General features: G+C 39.9%; 3 protein-coding genes, 1 long non-coding RNA gene and 1 pseudogene across 7 annotated transcripts in view; 2 read left to right on the forward strand and 3 right to left on the reverse strand.

The window, feature by feature from the left end:
• The window catches only part of LOC146472802 (protein LTO1 homolog), a 188647-nt gene that overhangs the window by 41493 nt on the left and 126859 nt on the right, over positions 1–20295 (forward strand). The window lies entirely within an intron of this gene.
• The window catches only part of LOC146472806 (microfibril-associated glycoprotein 4-like), a 66723-nt gene that overhangs the window by 11076 nt on the left and 35352 nt on the right, over positions 1–20295 (reverse strand). The window contains exon 2 of the mRNA XM_085119033.1: positions 16104–16250. Coding sequence (XP_084975159.1) covers positions 16104–16250 — 147 coding nt within the window. The remainder of the gene's footprint in view (positions 1–16103; positions 16251–20295) is intronic.
• LOC146472807 (uncharacterized) overlaps positions 1–20295 on the forward strand; it is a 151299-nt gene that overhangs the window by 4145 nt on the left and 126859 nt on the right. The gene's annotated exons all lie outside the window — the stretch shown is intronic.
• On the reverse strand, positions 2152–5527 carry LOC146472808 (ryncolin-1-like). 2 transcript variants are annotated; one of them, XM_085119028.1, is made up of 3 exons: positions 3757–5527; positions 2835–3218; positions 2152–2561 (listed from the first exon to the last, which is right to left on the reverse strand). In XM_085119028.1, exons 1-3 carry the CDS (start codon positions 4004–4006, stop codon positions 2299–2301), a joined length of 897 nt encoding a protein of 298 aa, XP_084975154.1. In that variant the 5' UTR covers positions 4007–5527; the 3' UTR covers positions 2152–2298. The 2 variants fall into 2 exon arrangements, with proteins under 2 accessions (XP_084975154.1, XP_084975153.1); XM_085119027.1 differs by having other exon boundaries at positions 3751–5246.
• LOC146472809 (ryncolin-1 pseudogene) lies at positions 14958–16006 on the reverse strand (annotated as a pseudogene).

Below are 20295 nucleotides of genomic sequence, written 5' to 3' on the forward strand. Positions count from 1 at the left end.
ATTACATTTTCCCAAAAAGTGACTAAGATGGGGTCTATAACTGGCCACAAAATAGCCTATAATAGGGCAGGGGCTCTGGCAGGCCAGCGGCACATACCCAGCAAAACTTAACCCAAGTACCCCCCCCCCCCCCCCCCACCCGGGAGAATGCATCAGCTTTGTTCTTGTCAGCAAAGTGCAGAGAACATATGAACCGGAATATGACACTTCCAAAAGTCATGAACAGTTTGTTCCCTTTAGGACAAACACGTGAATAGCGGATGGAGGAATTCTTACCAAGCCACTTTTAAGCGGCTTAAAGGATAACTTGCGTGCCCAAGTAGCCAACAGGTATAGATTTCATGACATGTCATATTTTAATGTCAGTTAGACAAGTAAAATTCCTAAACTTGAAAACATCTGTTGTAAGACTTTGAAATTTTTAACAAAAAAACTAGGATTTCTTTTTTCTGGGTAATTGCTTGTGTCACTGACGGAACACACTGATCATTTTCAAAAAATGTATTCATTTCCACCTTTCATCATTTTATTTTGTAGTGAACCTTCCACATGGGCTGAAAGCTCACTTCAACAGGGTATTAAACTCATAGGAAGGGTACTAAACATCAACTGTGGAGATTTGATTTACTGCCCAGGGTGTGCATTTTCTTTTGGGATTAAGGTGCTAACACTTAAGAGGTTACTAAATTGAATCACTTGCATGGTCATGTCCCCTGTAAATTGTGTTGATAGGCAAACTTGTGAGGTATATTACCCAAAGGTTTTGAAACTTTTGTACTGAAAAATGCTTTGCCATTTGATTTGGCTTTCACTGCCCATAACTACCCTTAAAAATCATGCTTGCCCCACAAAACTGACATGGTTACCAGAGAGTTTTCCCTGTTGCTATGATACAATCATACATGCAGGCTTAATTATAATTTCCAGTTAATTTTAAGAAAACCACAACACTCCTGAGTTTTTCAGAAATGTTTCGGCAGTTGCTTCTGCCATATTATTGAATCTGATTTCCATTCCTCCCTGTGGAGGAAGGTACATGCCAAAAATGGCTGAAAATTGAGCCATCCATGCTGTAAAATGATGTGGATTTTTTACAGGTTGTCTTGTTCCTCACAAAAAGTTTCCAAATTTAGACAGATAATGGTCGATAATGGAAATCCCTTCTGCAGAAACTTTTCAAAGTATCATTATCGCCCTTACTGAAATAATTTTAAAGGTTTTGTCATTTACCTAAAAAAATTATTCTTTAATGAGGTGATACTTAGTGTAGTCTTACATGTACTACTAATAAACTTATGATGTCATATTCTGGATGAAATAAGTTTGGAACGTGTTGGTTTGTGATGAAAAATTTTACGCATTAAGGAAAGCCAACAACAAAATGATCTTTGATTTACTTTTGGTAAATGATTTGGTGAAATAATTAACACGAGAACAGTGTGTCAGTATGTAGTCCACATCGGTGAAAGGATGTTTTTTTTTTTTTTATCGCAAAGAAGCGTTATTTTCAGACTGTATTATTTGGGAAAAAAACGGTTATTGGTAAAAACAGATGGTAGGAAAAGATGAGCGTGTACGAGTTGCATAAAACTTAACTTCAGGCATAACTTTAAAAGACAGATCTTCAGCTCGAAGGTGTATTCAGTAATAAACTGCCCTGGACCAGGTCATTAGAGATAAAAGATATTCTTTTCGGAATTTATGATGCTCAACTTTTTCACACCTTTATAAATTATGTAATTCTGTAAAGCAGATATCTTATTTTATTTTGACTTTGTAAATTAAATGACAAAGGTTTGTCTATCTTGTGCAAACGATCAAAAGCATTGGACTCACTGGCTTATTAAAGCCAATATTATATTTTGAGGTAAAAAGACATACTCTCCTTTCACTACTGAGTAAGTGGGTCCTTTACTCCAACTCATATCACCTTGAATAGCTGTTGTCTATCCTTACTTATTTCGTGTACGTAAGTTGTTGTTTCTATTTTTTGTTTTCTTTTAAGTGTTTTTCTCAGTTGTAGATTTTGTATTAGTGTAAATCTGTAATTAAAAAAAAAAAGCGGGAAAAAGCGATAAAATACACACACCCACACACACACAAAAAAAAATTGGGGAAGGGATAAAAACGAAAGAAGACGGAACAGAGAAGTTAAATTTTCAGATACTCAGCTTTATTCACCAAAAAATCCTATTACAATAATGAAACAGAAATGATTCAAGCCTTCAGTGTTTTGTGATTATTTACTGAACAGCTCTTTGGAGCCAGAGCTGGTTATGAAGATGCAAAGACAGAAGTTTAAAACTTCTCTGGTCTGATCTTCATCTCAGCTCTCTTCACAGAGTAGTTATGTCCTTTCCAGCGACCCCAGATGACACCGTCACCGTATGATGAGTGCTTGCCATGATGATACAAGCCGTTCAGATTGGACTCGTGACAATATTTGTACCACCAGGCTCCTTTGTAGGACACGGCACAGTTACCCGAACCGCTGTCATTGTCCCGATCTTTAGTTGAAAATGCGTAGCCACGATGAAGAGAAAGGGAATCTCCAGCAGTTCCTGAAAGAAGATTTTACATTTTACATTCAGTTCCAAGAAGATATACAACCACAAAAACCCGTATATTAATTATCATGAATGCTGAGATCCTGAAAACTGTTTTAGCGTGGCTCTCAAACGGTTCAAATTTTTATTGAAAACACAGGCCACTTATGTATAGCGCTGTATTGTTTTAACCTCATTCGCACAGTCGCTTCTCCTCCTTTTTCGCAGGAGGAGGTGAAGGAACCCTCGGGAAGAGGAGAGACGCGTTTGCTTTAAAAGAGTGCTCACCTGAGTAAGTTCCAAGACTCAGCTGATACTTAGTTCTCTCGCTTGTAACAGCAAAGTGATCGTACATAGCATAGGCACTCTTCCCTTTTGTGTCTTCCAGGTCCACACGAAGCCTATTTCGTGCGCTTTTAGTCAGCCGGTTTATCTTGTCCAGTCCCAGCCAAAACTCGCCATTCAGGTTACCAAAGCCCAGTTTGTAGTCGTTCCAGCGGCGGTAGAAATTGACCGAGCCGTCCAGTCTCTTCTGGAACACTGTCCACCCTCCACCGGCTGTTGTTTGGTCACAGAACGCATCAAACGGGCCCGAACCATCAGGATCGATTGTATAAACACCACTGATCTTCCTTCCGGATTTGTACAGCTCAGCACAGTTCTTCTTGTGACCTGAAAACCACAAGCAAAGCATAATCAAATTCATGATTAGTTAACACGCGATGGTAACAACCAGTGTGACTTAATCAGAGTTGATCAACCGTGAATTGTAAATAATATAGCTGCCTAAACTTGCATATAAAAACAATTACAAAACTCATCAGTGAGTTCACTGAAAAGCGCTCGATTGTCGTTTTAATGAAAAATAACAAACCTTTTAGCAACATTCTTTTGACAGGCCATTGCATTTTTATCACGGATTTTTTAAATCAATTTATTTATAAATACAAAATTAAAGCAATTCAACGTTTCGATTTATAAATATCATCAAGAAATAAAGTCAATTGAAACTGTGAAGTTCAAAATGAATAATATTATTAAAACAAGCGGCATTCCTATGCGCGGAAAGCTCAGGAAAAAATCGTTAAATTTGTTATTATTCTTCAATATTTCTCCGTTATTAAATTAGTTCTCAAAAAACCAATACTTTTTATTTGCATTTTAAAATCGCTTTTATTCGGACATAAACGAACGTTTTAATCACCTTTACCAGTTGTTTTGTTCCCTGTGAGTGCCTCTAGTTTTTTCTGAAGATCCGAAAGTTGTAGTTTCATTTCTTGCAAGAGTTTCTTAACCTCTTTGTTGGGCCCCGCGCTGAAAGTGTTGTAAATGAGATTTTGACATTTACTGTTAGTCGGGGAAGTGGGCCCCTTCCTACTGTTGCCTGATTCAGCTGGGCTGACGGTGGATAAAATCAGCACCAACAGCGAAAACAAAACTTGGATGGTCAATGAAAACATCGTGAGCGCTCGAACGATAGATTCACAACCGTTAATAAACACTGCTCATTCTACTAATAAAAGTATGGTCAGAGGTTCTTGTTTACTTTTTCGCTGACAAGACTTTTCACGCTTAAAGGAAGCCTCCACCGTCAGAACAAAGAAAAACATTTGCAATTTGTACCTTGAACCTAACTAAATATTTCACTGATACGGGAATATTTAGTAGCTTCCCAGACTGAATAGAGTGGTACAGTATCCGGTCGTTTCGCTACAAAGTCGTTTCGCTTCACGGTCGTTTCGCTCGACATTAACTATGAAAATATGATTATTTCTCGTTCTTAAAGTGAGTTCGGGTGAAATATTATCTTACCTTGTTCTACGTTTCACAGTGTTAATTTGCATGAGAAGTAAATTGAGTTCAGATATTAGAGAATATGTCAATTTTAAAACGTAGCAAATCGACTGAACTGCAGTGTCAGCAGTGTAGCGAAACGACCGGTAACGTTGTGGATGAACAAGATTGCAGTACTGAGTAGTCGACTTACTGACCGTTTTCCTTCAAGCGCTCACCGGCCATTTTTTTAACGCAAATCTGTGCTTTAAGGAAAACTGAACCGTGAACAGGCGAACCCGCAGGCGAATAATAGAAACACGTATCATGTTTGGTATCATTTCGAAAGAAAAAGAGAGCTCTTTTGGTAAAGGTAACAAAACAAACAAAAGGGTCGGAATTGGTCGAAATTAGGCCCCCTTTTTTTTCTTAGAATTTGTCTTCCAGAGGCACTTGGCCAACAAATTAGATGCCGTCAGAGCACTGTTAAAATAAGCTGAGGCAATCAACATCAACCTGAATATGAATAATATATTGATATCGATCAGAGGGCAACCAAATCCATCGCGGGATTGTTCCTTATTTATGCGTGAGAATCGCTCTAAAATCATGGATCTGCAATCTGTAAGTCTGTTGTTGCGCAGTCGAATCGGCGAGTTTACTAAACTGCGATAATTCATCTAATGTTTCCGTGAAAGGCCGCCTCGTTTTAGGTATGTCGTAAAGCGGTTTAGTTAACTCAGACTCACAAAAATAAACTTCTCAGCTTGAGCTCTCAAAGTAAAACCGTAACGTACTTTTCTTATTTGTTACGTTTACCCGTTGTTTATACATAATTTTTTTTTACCACACTTGGAAGAAAGGGTTGATCAGTAATAGGTGGAAACAGTAGGCCTAATTGAAGGAAAGACCAGTCTTTTTTTTTGGGGGGGGGGGGGGGTGGGGGTGAGAAATTTTCCTCTGCCAGCCCATAATTTTTTTAATAGGCCATTTTACAGATGTGTGTTTAGTGACCTGGCCTTGGATTGGAAGCGAGGCTGGAGGTGACCTTGTTTTGATACAAACCGCACTGTGTTTCATATGTAAATGCAAACTAGTTAGCATAAGAACAGCATGATCTACATATGAAAAGCAGTAAGGTTTGTATCAAAACAAGGTCACCCCCAGCCTCGCTTCCAATCCAAGGCCAAGTCACTAAGCACACAACTGTAAAATGGCCTATTTACGGTAAAATGATGTGGAATTGTCACAGGTTGTCATACTCACGAAAAGTTGCCAAATTTAAACAGAAAATGGATATATACCTTTTGCAGAAACTTTTCAAGTGATATTGTTGACCCTAAAATTAATTTTGTTATTTAAAGCAATATTTATACTGGAGCATGCAGTTTAGCATAACTCATTTTTTTTGTAATAGTTCACTTCTTTTTCACTCTTGGCTTTTAGGTGTTAAGCAAATATGGTATTTTCAATTCCTGTTAGGCTTGCAGTGTATCAGTATGTAGTCCACATAATGAATACCTTTCTTATCAAAGAAAAAAATAGAGTCAAGAATAAATAAGATTCAGACTGTGCTCTTTGGAAAACTAAAACGGTTAATGAAAAACAGAGTGTGTACGAGTTGCATAAAACTTAAACGTCAGGCATAACTGGTAAAGTCAGATCTTCAACTTGAAGTTGGATAGAGGTGCAAGCTCATTAGCGTTTTGGAAAAAAAAACTCGTGTGAAATCCAGGACAGTACAGGGAGGTGAATGACAAATACAGTCGACTCCCGATAACTCGAACCCTCACTATCTCGAACCTCGCGCTAACTCGAACCAAGTTTCCGTTCCCTTCAGGTCATTTTCTATATGATTTTACCCTCGATAACTCGAACTCCCGATAAATCGATCCATTTTCAATTTCCCTTGAAAGTTCGAGTTATCGGGAGTCGACTGTACTTTCCAGAGTTTGAACAGCTAATCAGAGTGCACAACAAGCACTACCCACTTGGTAATTGTCAGTGATTGTTATCAGATAAATCGCTATCCAGTGGATAAAATGTACTCCAACTAATACCTTTTATCCACTGTATAAAGTTATCCACTCTTTGAACAATTGGCGCCAGCTGATCAATTTTGTTGCACAAGCCAACCCAGAAGTAACCCAACCATTTATTGAAAATAAGCCTGTCTGAAGGCCTCGGATTACTGTCATGTAAAGTACCACAGCGATGCACAAGAAATTTTATGGTTAGAAATAAATATAATTATTGATGTGGAATAATAAATAAAATAAATGTGAATTTCAGTGGCACATCCACAGAATGGCTATTCGTCCACTGTTTCCAGGTTGAATAGGAATTTGGAAATGTTGGTTTTTGTGGAGGAAGGAAAACCGGAGTACCCGGAGAAAAACCCTCGGAGCAGGGACGAGAACTAACAACAAACTCAACCCAGATATGGCGTCAACTCCGGGAATCAAGCCCGGGCCACATTGATGGGAGGCGAGTGCTTAATCTCGTACCCAGATCTCCATTTCGACACTCCCGAACCGACTGAGATCAGGGTACGAGATTAGCAAGTGCTCTCACAACTGCACCATCCCTACTCGCCCTGTGCATATGACAAACAAATCATTTTTTTCCCTTCAGTGTATTAATTAGGATAGCGGAAACACAGACGTTATTAGGGAGCTTAAGCACAGACGTTCGTGAGTCACGGAGGGAAACCGGAAGTAGAATGTTTCCTTTTTTGGATAATCTCTTTGCAAGGGACCGAAAAGAGTTCGTAATCGAGTGAAAAATTTTTTTTAACCCTACCGCCAACAAAAGCACAAGTTATTAATTCACCTGCTTTATATTGATATCAAATTGTCTGTGTCTTAAAAACTAAACCCGTTTTCAGGCGTTATTCTCATTAAATGAAAACTACACAAAACGAACGAAATGGTGCGACCAACCGACCGTCTTTATCTTTCGGTTTTATTTTGAGCTGAGTATCCACGAGAGGCGTCCAAAAGCACATGCTGACGAATCTTCCCAACACATAAAAGTGGTCCATTTTGCAACTGCCGTATCCACATCCCTTAAAAAAACCATAGCAAGAATTTTTCTCCATTAGCTTAAGTTAAAAAGGTAAGGATGACTTCGAAACTCGTTTTTAAAGTTCGTCTGCTGCAGGTTCATTCGTTTCTTTTTCGCGTTTTAAAATGTTTACTTTCAGTTTACGAGACTGTATGTGTTCTAGCAATATGTATTTGAGAATTTGGCGCAATCAGTTACCCAACAGCAGGGAAAAAATGTTTTGAAGCCACTGATTCGAAGGCAAATTTCTACGAACATGTTGACTTCATTATGTTGGAGCGATTGTTTTTCTAATGTTATCTAGGAGTTTCAAAAGCTCAGTTTACGCTCATTCTGTTTATACACGAATTAAAATTCACAACGAAATTTAATTACTCATTAATCGGGCTTCCATTTCTGCCGGTAACATATCATCAATAAACAGTTGGGCAGTCCAACTAACGTCGTTGGCTGTGCAAGATGAAATAATATTTTAAAAATGAAATAATGGCAGGAGCCCACCTGATCATAGTGTGAAATAAAGCCGAAAAACTGGGAATAATGAAATAAAAAAGAAATGAAAGTCAATGATCCCACTTCATGGTTGAATGTCCTTTTCGAATCCTTTATATTACTAGATCTGAAAGTACATTCTACACCCTTTAACTATCCTTATAGTGACCTGTATTGTGGAGACTTAAGGGATAAAATGTCAAATGACAAAAGAAAATTGATTCCTTTTTCGGTCGGTCAAATGTCGACGTTGTTTGTTGTAACTATATTCTCAGACCTCAAGCATTTTTACAGTGAAATTGAAACATCACTGTTGACTAGATTCAGCTCGATTCATACCGGATTAATTCACTCAAGGCTTCCGTTACATGTCATAAAGTGCAAAAAGTGAATAACTGTCATTTAAGTTAACTGACAAAACTCTGATTCTAAATATAAGTAACTGAGAACAAAGAGTAAAACGGAGAGTTTAGTATTGACATCAAGTTTCTAGTGTTTTGTGTTGATAAATTAAAGTTAAAATTGCTTTTGGCCACTCAGCTCTTGCTCATAATCGCTTCAATGAATCCGCCGCTTCACTATATTTACATTTAGCCGCATTCAGCCGTAAAGGGATCCTGTCAATTAATTGCTTTGTTTTCATGCTTTGAGTTACTTGCTAAACAATAATACTACAAAAAGCCAGCTGTACTTGTTCTGCTCGGACAACGAACTTTTAAAAATAATTCAAAAGCTTAAAAGCGCTTTCTAGTGCGTCATAAATATGCACAAATATGCCTTGTTGTCATTACTAAACTACTATTTCGCCATTGAAATGGTACTGTACTTAGGTTAATCTATCTGCCATATTAATTTTTAGTTTTCTTTTAAAACCGCGCGGTGTCTATTCAATATGACATATTCTCGGTAAAAATCAATGAGTTATTTTCAGTCGAACCTTCACATATCAATTTTTGTCAATACAATAGCTGTTAATTTATTTATCGGCGTTAGCTCTGTTCACCCGGGTATTAATCCGCCCAGGTTTAAGGTGATTCCCGCAAAATGAAAGTTGTCGTGAAATTTTTCTCAAACTTTCTGTGATTATATTGTTCACTATGATGTATTGTTTTGAGAATTGTAATAAAAAAGATAGGTCACCACGAACGAGCTACCATTCACTCAATCAATACCTTATAATCGCTTGATTGAAGGACAGTTGCACTTGAAGTGCACTTAGGCCCCGTTTATATGGAGAAACGTTGTGCCGGGTAGAGGGGTTACTCGCCTACCCGAGCTACCCTCAGGCGAGCCCACTTTTCCTACATTTCCTTACAAAACTTGGCGAACCGTTTACATGAGAAACAAAAAGTTGGCTTAGCTGGAAGGGTGACCCGCATAGCTGAGTCACCCTTTTTCGATGGTAGGGTCACCCTTCTAGCCGGGCCAACTCCATATAAACACTTTGGCCCGCCCAGCCGGGTCAACTCCGTCGAGGCGAGAAAATTAGAGCATGCGCAAGCGCTGTAGGCTTGGGCAAAGAGGTCAACGTTTTTCTCATATAAACGCTCGCTGAAGTTGACTCGGCTGGGAGGGTGACCCACTTTCCCGGGACAACTTTCCTCCATATAAACGGGGACTTAGCTAGGTTTATGCAATATTAAAACAAAGGGTTCACTCTAGGCACTTCAAGTGCAGTTGCCACTTATCGGCAGCATCCACTAACGGAGAGGTTGAAAGGAATAAACTGCACTTGCTTTTACAAAACGTTGGCATGCTGTCGGCGAAGAAGTATATTCTTTGAGAAATCCACAACGTATTACCACCGTAAAGACGAGAAGATGGCATTGCACTCTCAACTGTCAGTGGATTTGTTCGCAATCCTGCATTGGTGTTATTTCAGCGAAAGAAAAATCTTGTTATTGGTGTCTTCATAGTGGAGCGAATGCTACGTTTTCGAGTTATAAAAGTTTAAGAAATACTTACATCAATTTGTAGTCGACAGGGTCGTCCTCATCCTGCCAGGAATTTATATAGTTCTAAAGAACGCCATGTTTGGGCTACGTATTGTCAAAAAAACCCACAAGCGCTTGCCGCCAAAATCCCGCCATCAGGGTCGCCATGGCCATCAGAATATTTTGGGTGAGGAATGAAAAATTGACAATCAAGTAATTGGTTTGCCATGTTCTGATTGGATATTTGCGTAAGGAAGGTTTGGACCTCACTTGAGACCTCACTTCGGCTCTTTGAAGTACCCTTCAATTGCACTTGAGGTGCCTAGTGTGAACTCACTTATTCGCTTTCAGAAATGAGTTTTTTTGATGAGTTATTGCCATGTCTGGTGGTAACAGAGGGTACATAGACAAATTAAAGCGGAACATAACATAGAAAAACGATAAACATAAATTGCATGAGGCATAATCGGAAATTAAAGATGAATTTCTTGGCAAGGAAGCACAGTATGAAGCAGTATCGACCCAAAACGTTACTTGCGTGCGAGTTCTCAGTATCGCCCGCGAGTGATGGGTGTAAAAGCCGCCTGGATCCTCATAGACTCATGAAGAGACGAGTTATCTACAACAGCACACGGCTTATTCCAAAAAACTATGGCACTCTGTTCAACAAATTATCCCGTATATAAAGGGCTTGTATCTGCTTCATATAATCCGAAATGATCTAAACACTCCATGTAAACACACTCAGGATATAACATCTCCTATTCATTTTAGGGATAGCTGTTCCATCCTTATATTGGAAAACATGTTCCCATCTCAATAGTAACTTTGTTATCAACTATCATTACGGTGCCTAATGTTCTCCCTTAATCCTAATTCTTTAATTTCTAAAAGTACCCTCTGCAATTGTTCATGTGATATAATCAGTAAAAAAAGGTTTTTCTGAATTCTCCTTGGTCTTCCAAGGCTCTCCTGTACCCTGGTGGTCTCTCGGACTACAGGAGTGATTGGTAGTAAGTCTTCCTGTGGATTTCTGTCAACACCATTCCTTTGTTATGTCAGCGCAGCTCTCTTCCATAGTTGTCTTCTGCCCAGCTGGGTTTTCTTGCATAGATGTTTCCTCTTCAGAAGTATGCTGGGTAGCAGATTCAGATAACTGACTGGCCAGCAGTCTTGAGTAGTGACTCTCTCCAAACCCCACAATGGCTACTTGGATCACGCATATCGTCCTGGTGCATGATGGCTTAAGCTAATTTAAGCTGACCTGAGTCTCGGCAAATCTCTCGGCCATCTGTAATACGTCTCGCAGTGATGGTAGAGCCACTGATCTTGGTCACGGTGTAGAAGACAGGTTCATATGGAGTTGACCATTTGTCCCACCTCCTCTGCTTTATCAGGACATAATCTCCTAAAATGAAGTTGTGCTCCTTGACATTTGCGTCCTCACGTTTCATCTTCTCCTTGTACTGTCTATCCTTTTCATCGATCTGTTTGTCCTGTTTGCTTCTCCCCCTTCCCGTATGGTATGCCCAAGCTTGGTTCTGATAGGTCTAGAAGGTGGAGTTGATGCCGGGAGCGCAGAACTGACAGGAACATCCGCGGTTGAGTTCGCTAACTCAGCCATATCAAAGAAAGTGTTCAAACTACAGTCGAAACTGTATATAACGGCCACCCTCGGGACTTGAGTAACTGGCCGCTTAATACAGGTGGCCGCTTAATACAAGATCACTAAAAATACTCACTGGGCGTGGTCTAATGTCAATTTTAATGGCGTATCATACAAATTACTTCATGCAAGGAACCAATAGGACAATCAACACTCTTTCAAGTGATCAATACTTTAAACAAAGTTCAGTGCCAACTTGCGACTTAACGGTATATACTATACGTAACGTTGTGTAAAAGTACTATACAATAAATTGTCTTCTACTCTCCTACAGTATACAGTGCTCTATTTCTATGACTTACAGTTCACAACAAAATATCTCATTCCGTCATTTTATAGTTGTTACCCTCAATGTTCAATGTCACGTGGCGGAGGAGCAAGTTAATTAAAGAGGAATTTCTTGCTAAAGAGGGAAGCATATTCAAAACAAACTTTTTTTTAGCGTTCGTGATATGGTACTGTACTTCAGCACATTGCGGACTTATGAAAAGCGTTAACTATATTAAACGGCCGAGTATCAGCTTGCAGTAGCTTTGTACATGTTGTTTCTTTATAGTGATGCTGGATCGCATTTTAAACACATTAATTTACCGCATAAAATAACATATGGCTTAGTTTCCATTCAAGGGTGGCCGCTTAATACAGGTAAAAATAACAAAGAAAGACAAACATAGGACTGCTACAGGGTGGCCGCGGCCGCTTAATAGAGGTGGCCGCCTAATACAGGTAACACATCCAGCGTTTGTATGAGCAAACAATCGGGACTTTATATTAATTAAAAACTGGCCGCTTAATAGCGGGTGGCCGCTTAATACAGGGCCGTTATATACAGGTTCGACTGTATTGCGAGATTCGTCTCGGCGGCATAAAACAAGCCCAAAAGCGAGAAAATACGACGCCAATACTGCCATTACGAACAAGGTAGAAAAAACACGTTGCAAAGATGAAGCTTTGTTCCTACTTTTCTCACCCAAAAGCAAGCTAGCAGAGCAAACTCAAGCAAAAGCACATGACAATGCCCCTGCAGACTTCCCTGGACCCTCCCACCTGATCCTGGAGAAATGGCAGCATTGGCTTGATTTTAACTTTGCCCAAATTTCATTTATCTTCATTAAAAATGCAGAGACACGAGTTTAAACTTCTCTGGTCTGATCTTCATCTCAGCTCTCTTCGCGGAGTAGTTATGTCCTTTCCAATGATACCAGTTGACACCGTCAGCGTATGATGAGTGCTGTCCATGATGATACAAGCCGTTCAGATTGGAAGCGTGGCAGGCATCGTACCACCAGGCTCCTTTGTAGGACACGGCACAGTTACTCGACCAGCTATCATTTGTCGCGATTTTTGGTTGAAAATGGGACGCCGCGAAATGATAAGAAAGGGAATCTCCAGCAGTTCCTAAAAGAAAATTTTACGTTCAGTTCCAAGAAGATAAACAACCACAGAAACCCATTATCGTGAATGCTCAGATCCTGACAGTGTTTTAGCGTGGCTTTCAAACGTCAAGTTCAAATTGAGTACTGATCTGAAGACACAGACCACTTCTGGATAGCGCTGGTGTCGTTTCCGAACCTCATTCGCAAAGTCGCTTCTCCTCCTTTCTCGAAAGCGCAGGTGAAAGGACCCTCGGGACGAGGAGGGACGCGTTTGCTTTAAGAGAGTGCTCACCCGAGTAAGTTCCAAGGCTCAGCTGATACTTAAATCTCTCGCTTGTAACTGTAAAGTGATCGCACATAGCATAGGCAGTCTTTCCTTTTGTGTTTTCCAGATCCACACGAAGCCTATTTCGTGCACTTCTTGTCAAGCGGTGTATCTTGTCCAGTCCGGGCCAAAACTCGCCATTCAGGTTACCAAAGCCCAGTTTGCAGTCATATCTATCAAATCGCTCTCAGAGTACTTATGTCAATGGAACTATGTCTGACTACCTCCTAAAAACTGTGGGGTCTCACAAGGATCTGTTCCTGGACCTTTGTTATTTCTCATTTATATAAATGATCTACAAGAGTGCGAGCTATCATCATCTGCACTTGTGTATGCTGATGATACCTCCATTACTCTCTCTCTCTGTCAACGACCCCACAACTCTTGAAGAAAAGTTAAATAAAGACATAGAAAAGGTCCAATCCAATAAATCCACATTAAATGTTAAAAAGACAAACTATATGATTATTGGAAAAGCTAACCAAACCAACACTGAATAGCGCAAGAGGGACTGTAACGCGCATTGATTTTTTTTTAATCTGTTCAATCTTTAACAGAATCCTGTCTCGTTTAGATGCAGAAACCTCCCTACGCGAGTGAAAGAGGGTCCAATTTGACCTCCTGCAGCATGCCTTTGGCTCCATATCGTCATTGCATCCGCTACTTGAAAAGAATAAGGACCTCCAGATTTGACTACAAGTACGAGGACGCAACGGGAAGGAGCGAGAGTTCTGGGGATGTAACTTATTTGAAATTTGAAAGTTGTACTCGTACTCAAACTCGTTCTCCTGCGTTATCTGATCTGAAGGTCCGATCTACAGCATGTAATTTTGTGGCCAAAGATAAAGTAGTTAATTAAGGTCAGTAGCCAAACCAAAAATTTAACCTCCCAAACATAGCCTCTGATGTATTTGTTCAAGGAATTTTTAAATACCTCCCCACTTTCCCTCTATTTAAAACAAGTGACGTTTAAAATTGCCAAATTATATTACAATATTAAGCCAAATATCTGAAACTTCCAAATTGTTTATGGGTTCGAGAAAGAATTTCAAATTTTACAATGTATCCCTTGTAATATAAATCATTTTTAGGAGGAACAATGCTGTGATGGAGTAGCATCCAATCCCAGACATCTAGAGGGGGTAGGGAGGGGTTGTTTATGTTGGCCACCCTGCCCATAATGCACTAAACAGACATCCGATCCAAGTCGCTTCATGGTATCCCTTGCAGGATACCTGCCATTTATCCGCCGGAGAAAAAATTGCGCTGTAGCCGGTATGGACGAAAAAACTTTCATTTAATTTGTAGGTGTCGCAATTTCGATATGTGACACGAAACGTCGTCTATTGTAATAGCACCTTTACATTCGAACCTCGCTATGATTTTGGCAGAAATATAAACAGAGGTCCTAGGATTACAATGCATAATTACTGTGTAATCATTATTTGAATTCTCCGAAATCTCCAGGTGAACCATTCTAGGGTCAAAGATTTCAAGGTTTACCTCGTTTTTGAGCCCTTCACATATTTCCTATTCTAGACCGTCGGAAGTCACGGATAGCGTTAAAGTGTCATAAAGAATTATTTAGCAAATCACCGCCTAAAGTTGAACTAAACTGAAAATGCCTCGTCCATTCCATTTGTTACTAGTCTTCTGGTTGCCACTTCAAACCGCGAAAGAACCAAAAACTGAGAAATAGATAAAAAAACGAAAGAAGACTGAACAGAGAAGTTAAGTTTTCAGATAATCAGCTTTATTCACCAAAAATAACCATTACAATAATGAAACAGAAATGATTCCCGCTCTGCGAGTTTTGTGATTTTGAAGAGCTCTTTAGAACCAGAGGTGGTTATGAAGATGCAAAGACAGAAGTCAGAAGTTTAAAACTTCTCTGGTCTGATCTTCATCTCAGCTCTCTTCGCAGAGTAGTATACTCCTTTCCAATGATACCAGTTGACACCGTCAGCGTATCATGAGTGTTGTCCATGATGATACAAGCCGTTCAGATTGGAAGCGTGGCAGGCATCGTACCACCAGGCTCCTTTGTAGGACACGGCACAGTTACTTGACACGCTGCCGTCATTGTCCCGATCTTTGGTTGTAAATGCATAGCCACGATGACGAGAAAGGGAATCTCCAGCAGTTCCTGAAAGAACATTTTACATTTTACATTCAGTTCCAAGAAGATAAACAACCACAGAACCCCATAATGGTTATCACGAGTGCTCAGACAGTGAAAGGTGCTTTAGCGTGGCTCACAAACGTTTCAAATTAACTACTGATCTAAAGACACAGGCCACTTCTGGATAGCGCGGTGTTGGTTCAACCTCATTCGCAAAGTCGCTTCTCCTCCTTTCTCGAAGAAGGAGACGAAGGGCCCCACTTGGGATGACAAGGGACGCGTTTACTTTCAAAGAGTGCTCACCCGAGTAAGTTCCAAGACTCAGCTGATACTTAGTTCTCTCGCTTGTTACAACAAAGTGATCGTACTCAGCATAGGCAGTCTTCCCTTTTGTGTCTTCCAGATCCACATGAAGCCTATTTCGTGCGCTTCTAGTCAGGCGGTTTATCTTGTCCAGTCCCAGCCAAAACTCGCCATTCAGGTTACCAAAGCCCAGTTTGTAGTCGTTCCAAACGCGGTAGAAATTGACCGAGCCGTCCAGTCTTTTCTGGAACACTGTCCACCCCCCACCGGCTGTTGTTTGGTCACAGAACACATCAAACGAGCCTGAACCATCCGGATCTATTGTATAAACACCACTGATCTTTCTGCCGGATTTGTACAGCTCAGCACAGTTCTTGTAGACTGAAAAAAAGAAAACAGACATCGAATTTGATCTGAATTATCTCTTGAATTGTTTTCTGAAAATCATCAGCAGCATTAAACTTCCTGTCCACAAGTGAAATCGCAATACAATTTCTCACCTTGATTCCTACTTTCCAATTTTTTCTGAATGTCTGTGAGCTGCATTTTCATGCCTTTCACAAGGTTGAACACAGTGTTGCAATCACATTTAGCGTTTGTAGCTGGGCTGAAGGTCGATACAATCAACACCAACAACGAAAAACAACCTGAGATAGCAAAAAACGTCATCGTAAGCATGTGAGCGAGTGTCTTAATGAGGCCACAGTATGGCGCGTTTTTAGAGTCGAAATTCAAACTATCAATTCAAACATTCGACCCTTTAATTCAAACATTCAATCCTTCAATTTAAACATTTGATCCTTCAATTCAAATCTGCAATTGTTCGGTTCAAACTTTCGATCCTTCAATACAAACATTCAATCCTTCAATGCAAATATGGAATGGGTCGATTCAAACATTCCATCATTCAATCCAAACACCCTTTTCTTCAATCCAGAAATGCCATTCTTCAAGTGTAACATGTATTCCTTGTATTGCCTGGCCTATCATTCAGTTCAAGCATGCATTTCGTCAATTCAAACATGCCATTTTTCAATTCAAACATTTGATCATTCAATTCAAACGTGCATTTCTTCAATGAAATCCTGAAAGTCAAAAACTACGCCATAAATTCCGCGTTCAATTTCGATAGAAAATGCAGAAATCCTGCTGTTGAAACATTCTGCACTTTAATTTTAAGATATGAGATCCAGATTATGAATTCAAACATACGTCTCACAATGAAGTTGTGCAGTGGCTCGATTCAAACATTCACTTCGGCGATTCAAACATTCAACTCAGCAGTCCAAACTTTCAGTTTCTCTCCAGTAGTCTGGAAACGAGGGGACTCTGTAAAATAAGGATCGGACGGGCGGATGCGGACGGCGGATGGGGCTTTAAAAAAAGAAAAAAGAAAACAAACAAAGAAAGAAGAAGAAGAAAATAGGATGTTGATACCGTTAAATTTATTGGTTAATTGTCACCTGAGAAATGCTAGCTTTTGCTATTTTTTTTATTTGGCATTTCTGGATTGAAGAAAAGGGTGTTTGGATTGAAGAATCGAATGTTTGAAAAAAACAATTCCATATTTGGATTGAATGACGGAATGTTTGAATCGACCCATTCCATATTTGCATTGAAGGATTGAATGTTTGTATTGAAGGATCGAAAGTTTGAACCGAACAATTGCAGATTTGAATTGAAGGATCGAATGTTTGAATTGAAGGATCAAATGTTTAAATTGAAGGATCGAATGTTTGAATTGAAGGACATTTCGTCGCCTCAGAAATAGATATTCAACCGCAAACTAGCCTGTGGAACTACGAAAAGACCATGCTCATCAAAATAGTTGCTATGTTCAGAAACCTTTTTAATCTCCTCATTTGATGCTGCAAAACGAGTAAAGAGGGCTTTTCCACCCAGCCTCAGCTTCGCGAGGTTTTGCGAGTCACGTCTTTCTAGTTGTAACGATATTCTTAGATCTCAAGCACTTTACAGACAACTGTACGCCTTCCCTTCATTGAAACATCACTGTTGACTAGATTCAGCTCGATTCATACTGATTAATTCACTCAAGGCTTCAGCTCTCAGTAGTCACTCAGTATACAGAGTATACAGAACGGAAGGGTTCCGTTTCATCTCATAAAGTGCGAAAAGTGAATAGATGTCATTTAATTTAACTGACAAAACTCTGAATCTAACTGAGAACAAAGAGTAAAACAATCCCACTGTGTTAGGAGAGCTTAGTATTGACATCAACTTTCTAGTGTTTTGTGCTGTTGAGAAATTAAAGTTAAAATTGCTTTTGCTACTCAGCTCTTGCTCATAATCGCTTCAATCGGAATCCGTCGCTTCACTATATTTACATTTAGCCGCATTCAGCCGTAAAGGGATCCTGTCAATTAATTGCTTTGTTTTCATGCTTTGAGCTACTTGCTAAACAATAATACTACAAAAAGCCAGCTGTACTTGTTCTGCTAGGACAACGAACTTTTTAAAAGGAAAAATAACTGATTCAAAAGCTTAAAAGCGCCTTCTAGAGCGTCATAAATATGCACAAATATGCCTTGTTATCGTTACTAAACTACTATTTCGCCATTGAAATGGTACTGTACTTAGGTTAATCTATCTGAAGAGCACTTGATTAAAGGTCAGGTGCACGTGCACTTGAAGTGCACTTAGGTTTTTGCCATAAGCAAGGGGTTTACCCTATGCTGGGCACTTCAAGTGCACTTGCCACTTATCGGCAGCATCCGAGCGGAGAGATTGAAAGGAATAAACTGCATTTGCCGCGCGCAAAGCAAAAGGTTGGCATGCTGTCGACGAAGAAGTAATTCTTTGAGGAATCCACAACGAATCACCACCGTCAAAACGAAAAGATGGCGTTGCACTCTCAACTGTCGGTGGATTTGTTCGCAATATTGCATTGATGTTAATTCAGCGAAAGGGAAATCTATCTTCTTATTAGTGTCTTCATAGTGGAGCGTATGCTATGTTTTCGAGTTATGAAAGCTTAAGAAATACTTACATCAAATTGTAGTCGACGGAGGTCGCCCTCATCCTGCTGGGAATTTATACTGAGTTCTAAAGAACGCCATGTTCGGGCTACATATTGTGCAAAAAACCCACAAGTGCTTGCCGCCAAACCCCTTCATCAGGGTATTTTGGGTGAGAAATGACTGACAATCAAGTAATTGGCTTGCCATGTTCTAATAGGATAAGTGCGTAAGGAAGGTTTGGGCCTCACTTGAGACCTCACTTCGGCTCTTTGAAGTTTTGGCGTTTCGTAGGCATAGTAAGTGTGATCAGCCAAGTGAAACGAGACCAGTTCACACTCAAGTACCCTTCAAGTGTACTTTAAGTGCACTTGAGGTGCCTGGTGTGAACTCACCTCTCAGAAATGAGTTTATTTGATGAGTTATTGTCATGTCTGGGGGTAACAGAAGTTATATAGACAAAGCAGAACATAACACTGAAAAACTATAAACAAAATGCATGAGGCATAATCGGCAATTAAAGACGAATTTCTTGGCAGGGAAACACAGTATTAAGCAGTATCGACCCAAAACGTTACTTGCGTGCGAGTTCTCAGTATCGCCCGCGAGTAGTGGATGTAAAAGCCGCCCGGATCCTTATAGACTCATGAAGAGACGAATTATCTACAACAGCACACGGCTTATTCCAAAAAACTATGGCACAGTGTACAGCAAAGTATCCCGTGTATATAGGGCTTGTATCTGCTCCATATAATCCGAAATGATCTCAACACTCCATGTAAACACACATTCATTTTAGGGATAGCTGTTTCATCCTTATATTGGAAAACATGTTCCCATGTCACTTTGTTATCAAGTGTCCTTACTGTGCCTAATGTCTTCCCTTAGTCCTAATTCTCAAATTTCTAAAAGTACTCTCTGCATGCAATTGTTCATGTGATAATCAGTTGAAGAAGGTTTTTTCCGAATTCTCCTTATGTCCAAGCTTGGTTCTGATAGGTCTGTACATCATGTCTTGATAAGGTGAAACGCCGGTTGCTGGGTGTGGTGTATTTCTGTAAGCCATCAAGATGTCCTGGATAGCCCATGTTCCTCTCAGGTCCTGTTTTCTCTTGAAGATGGGCAATTTGCTCTGTTTTGTTGACAACTTACATAAATTTCTCTACAAACTTGCCCATTAGCTCTGGGATGTCCAGGTTTAACTCGATGATGTTGAAATCCTTCGTCTTCCCCAAAGTCCGAATATTCTTTTGAGCTAATCGGAGGTCCAGTGTCTAACAATACTCGTCTCCGGATGCCATGGTGAGCAAACATCTTCTGCTTTTCTTTAGTCTGTTTAAATCCTGTTGAGGATACAACTTCTACCTCTGGATAACGGGTTTTCTGGTCAATAAGTACTAGGTTATAATGTCCAACTGATCGGGGTAGGAACTGAGACTTGTTCCCATGGTCCTTCGGCAATAACGGATGTTTTGATAGATTTCTTCCTGTGGTCTACGGTTGCAACTTGACAATCAAAACAGTGTCCTATTGTTTGGTTAATCATAATGTTCATACCAGGAAACCAATACTTTGCACGAAGCATTTGTTTTGTCTTTGTCGTACTCAGGTGTCCCAACTGGTAAGCTGTCTTAATAACTTTCTGCTGCAAGCTTGTTGGTAGGACAATCCTTTCCATACGGAATATAAGACCTTGTGCCTGACAGAGCTCTTCTTT

Source organism: Pavona decussata, unplaced genomic scaffold (genome assembly GCF_977016875.1).
Source record: "Pavona decussata unplaced genomic scaffold, jaPavDecu1.1 SCAFFOLD_96, whole genome shotgun sequence".
Lineage (NCBI taxonomy): Eukaryota > Metazoa > Cnidaria > Anthozoa > Scleractinia > Agariciidae > Pavona > Pavona decussata.

Coding starts and splice junctions, on each gene's coding strand:
- LOC146472808 (XM_085119027.1), bottom strand. CDS start 4,006: ATGTTTTCATTGACCATCCAAGTTTTGTTTTCGCTGTTGGTGCTGATT. Junction 3,219..3,750: donor GAACAAAACAACTGGTAAAG/GTGATTAAAACG, acceptor TGTGGTTTTCAG/GTCACAAGAAGAACTGTGCT. Junction 2,562..2,834: donor GAGTCTTGGAACTTACTCAG/GTGAGCACTCTT, acceptor ATCTTCTTTCAG/GAACTGCTGGAGATTCCCTT.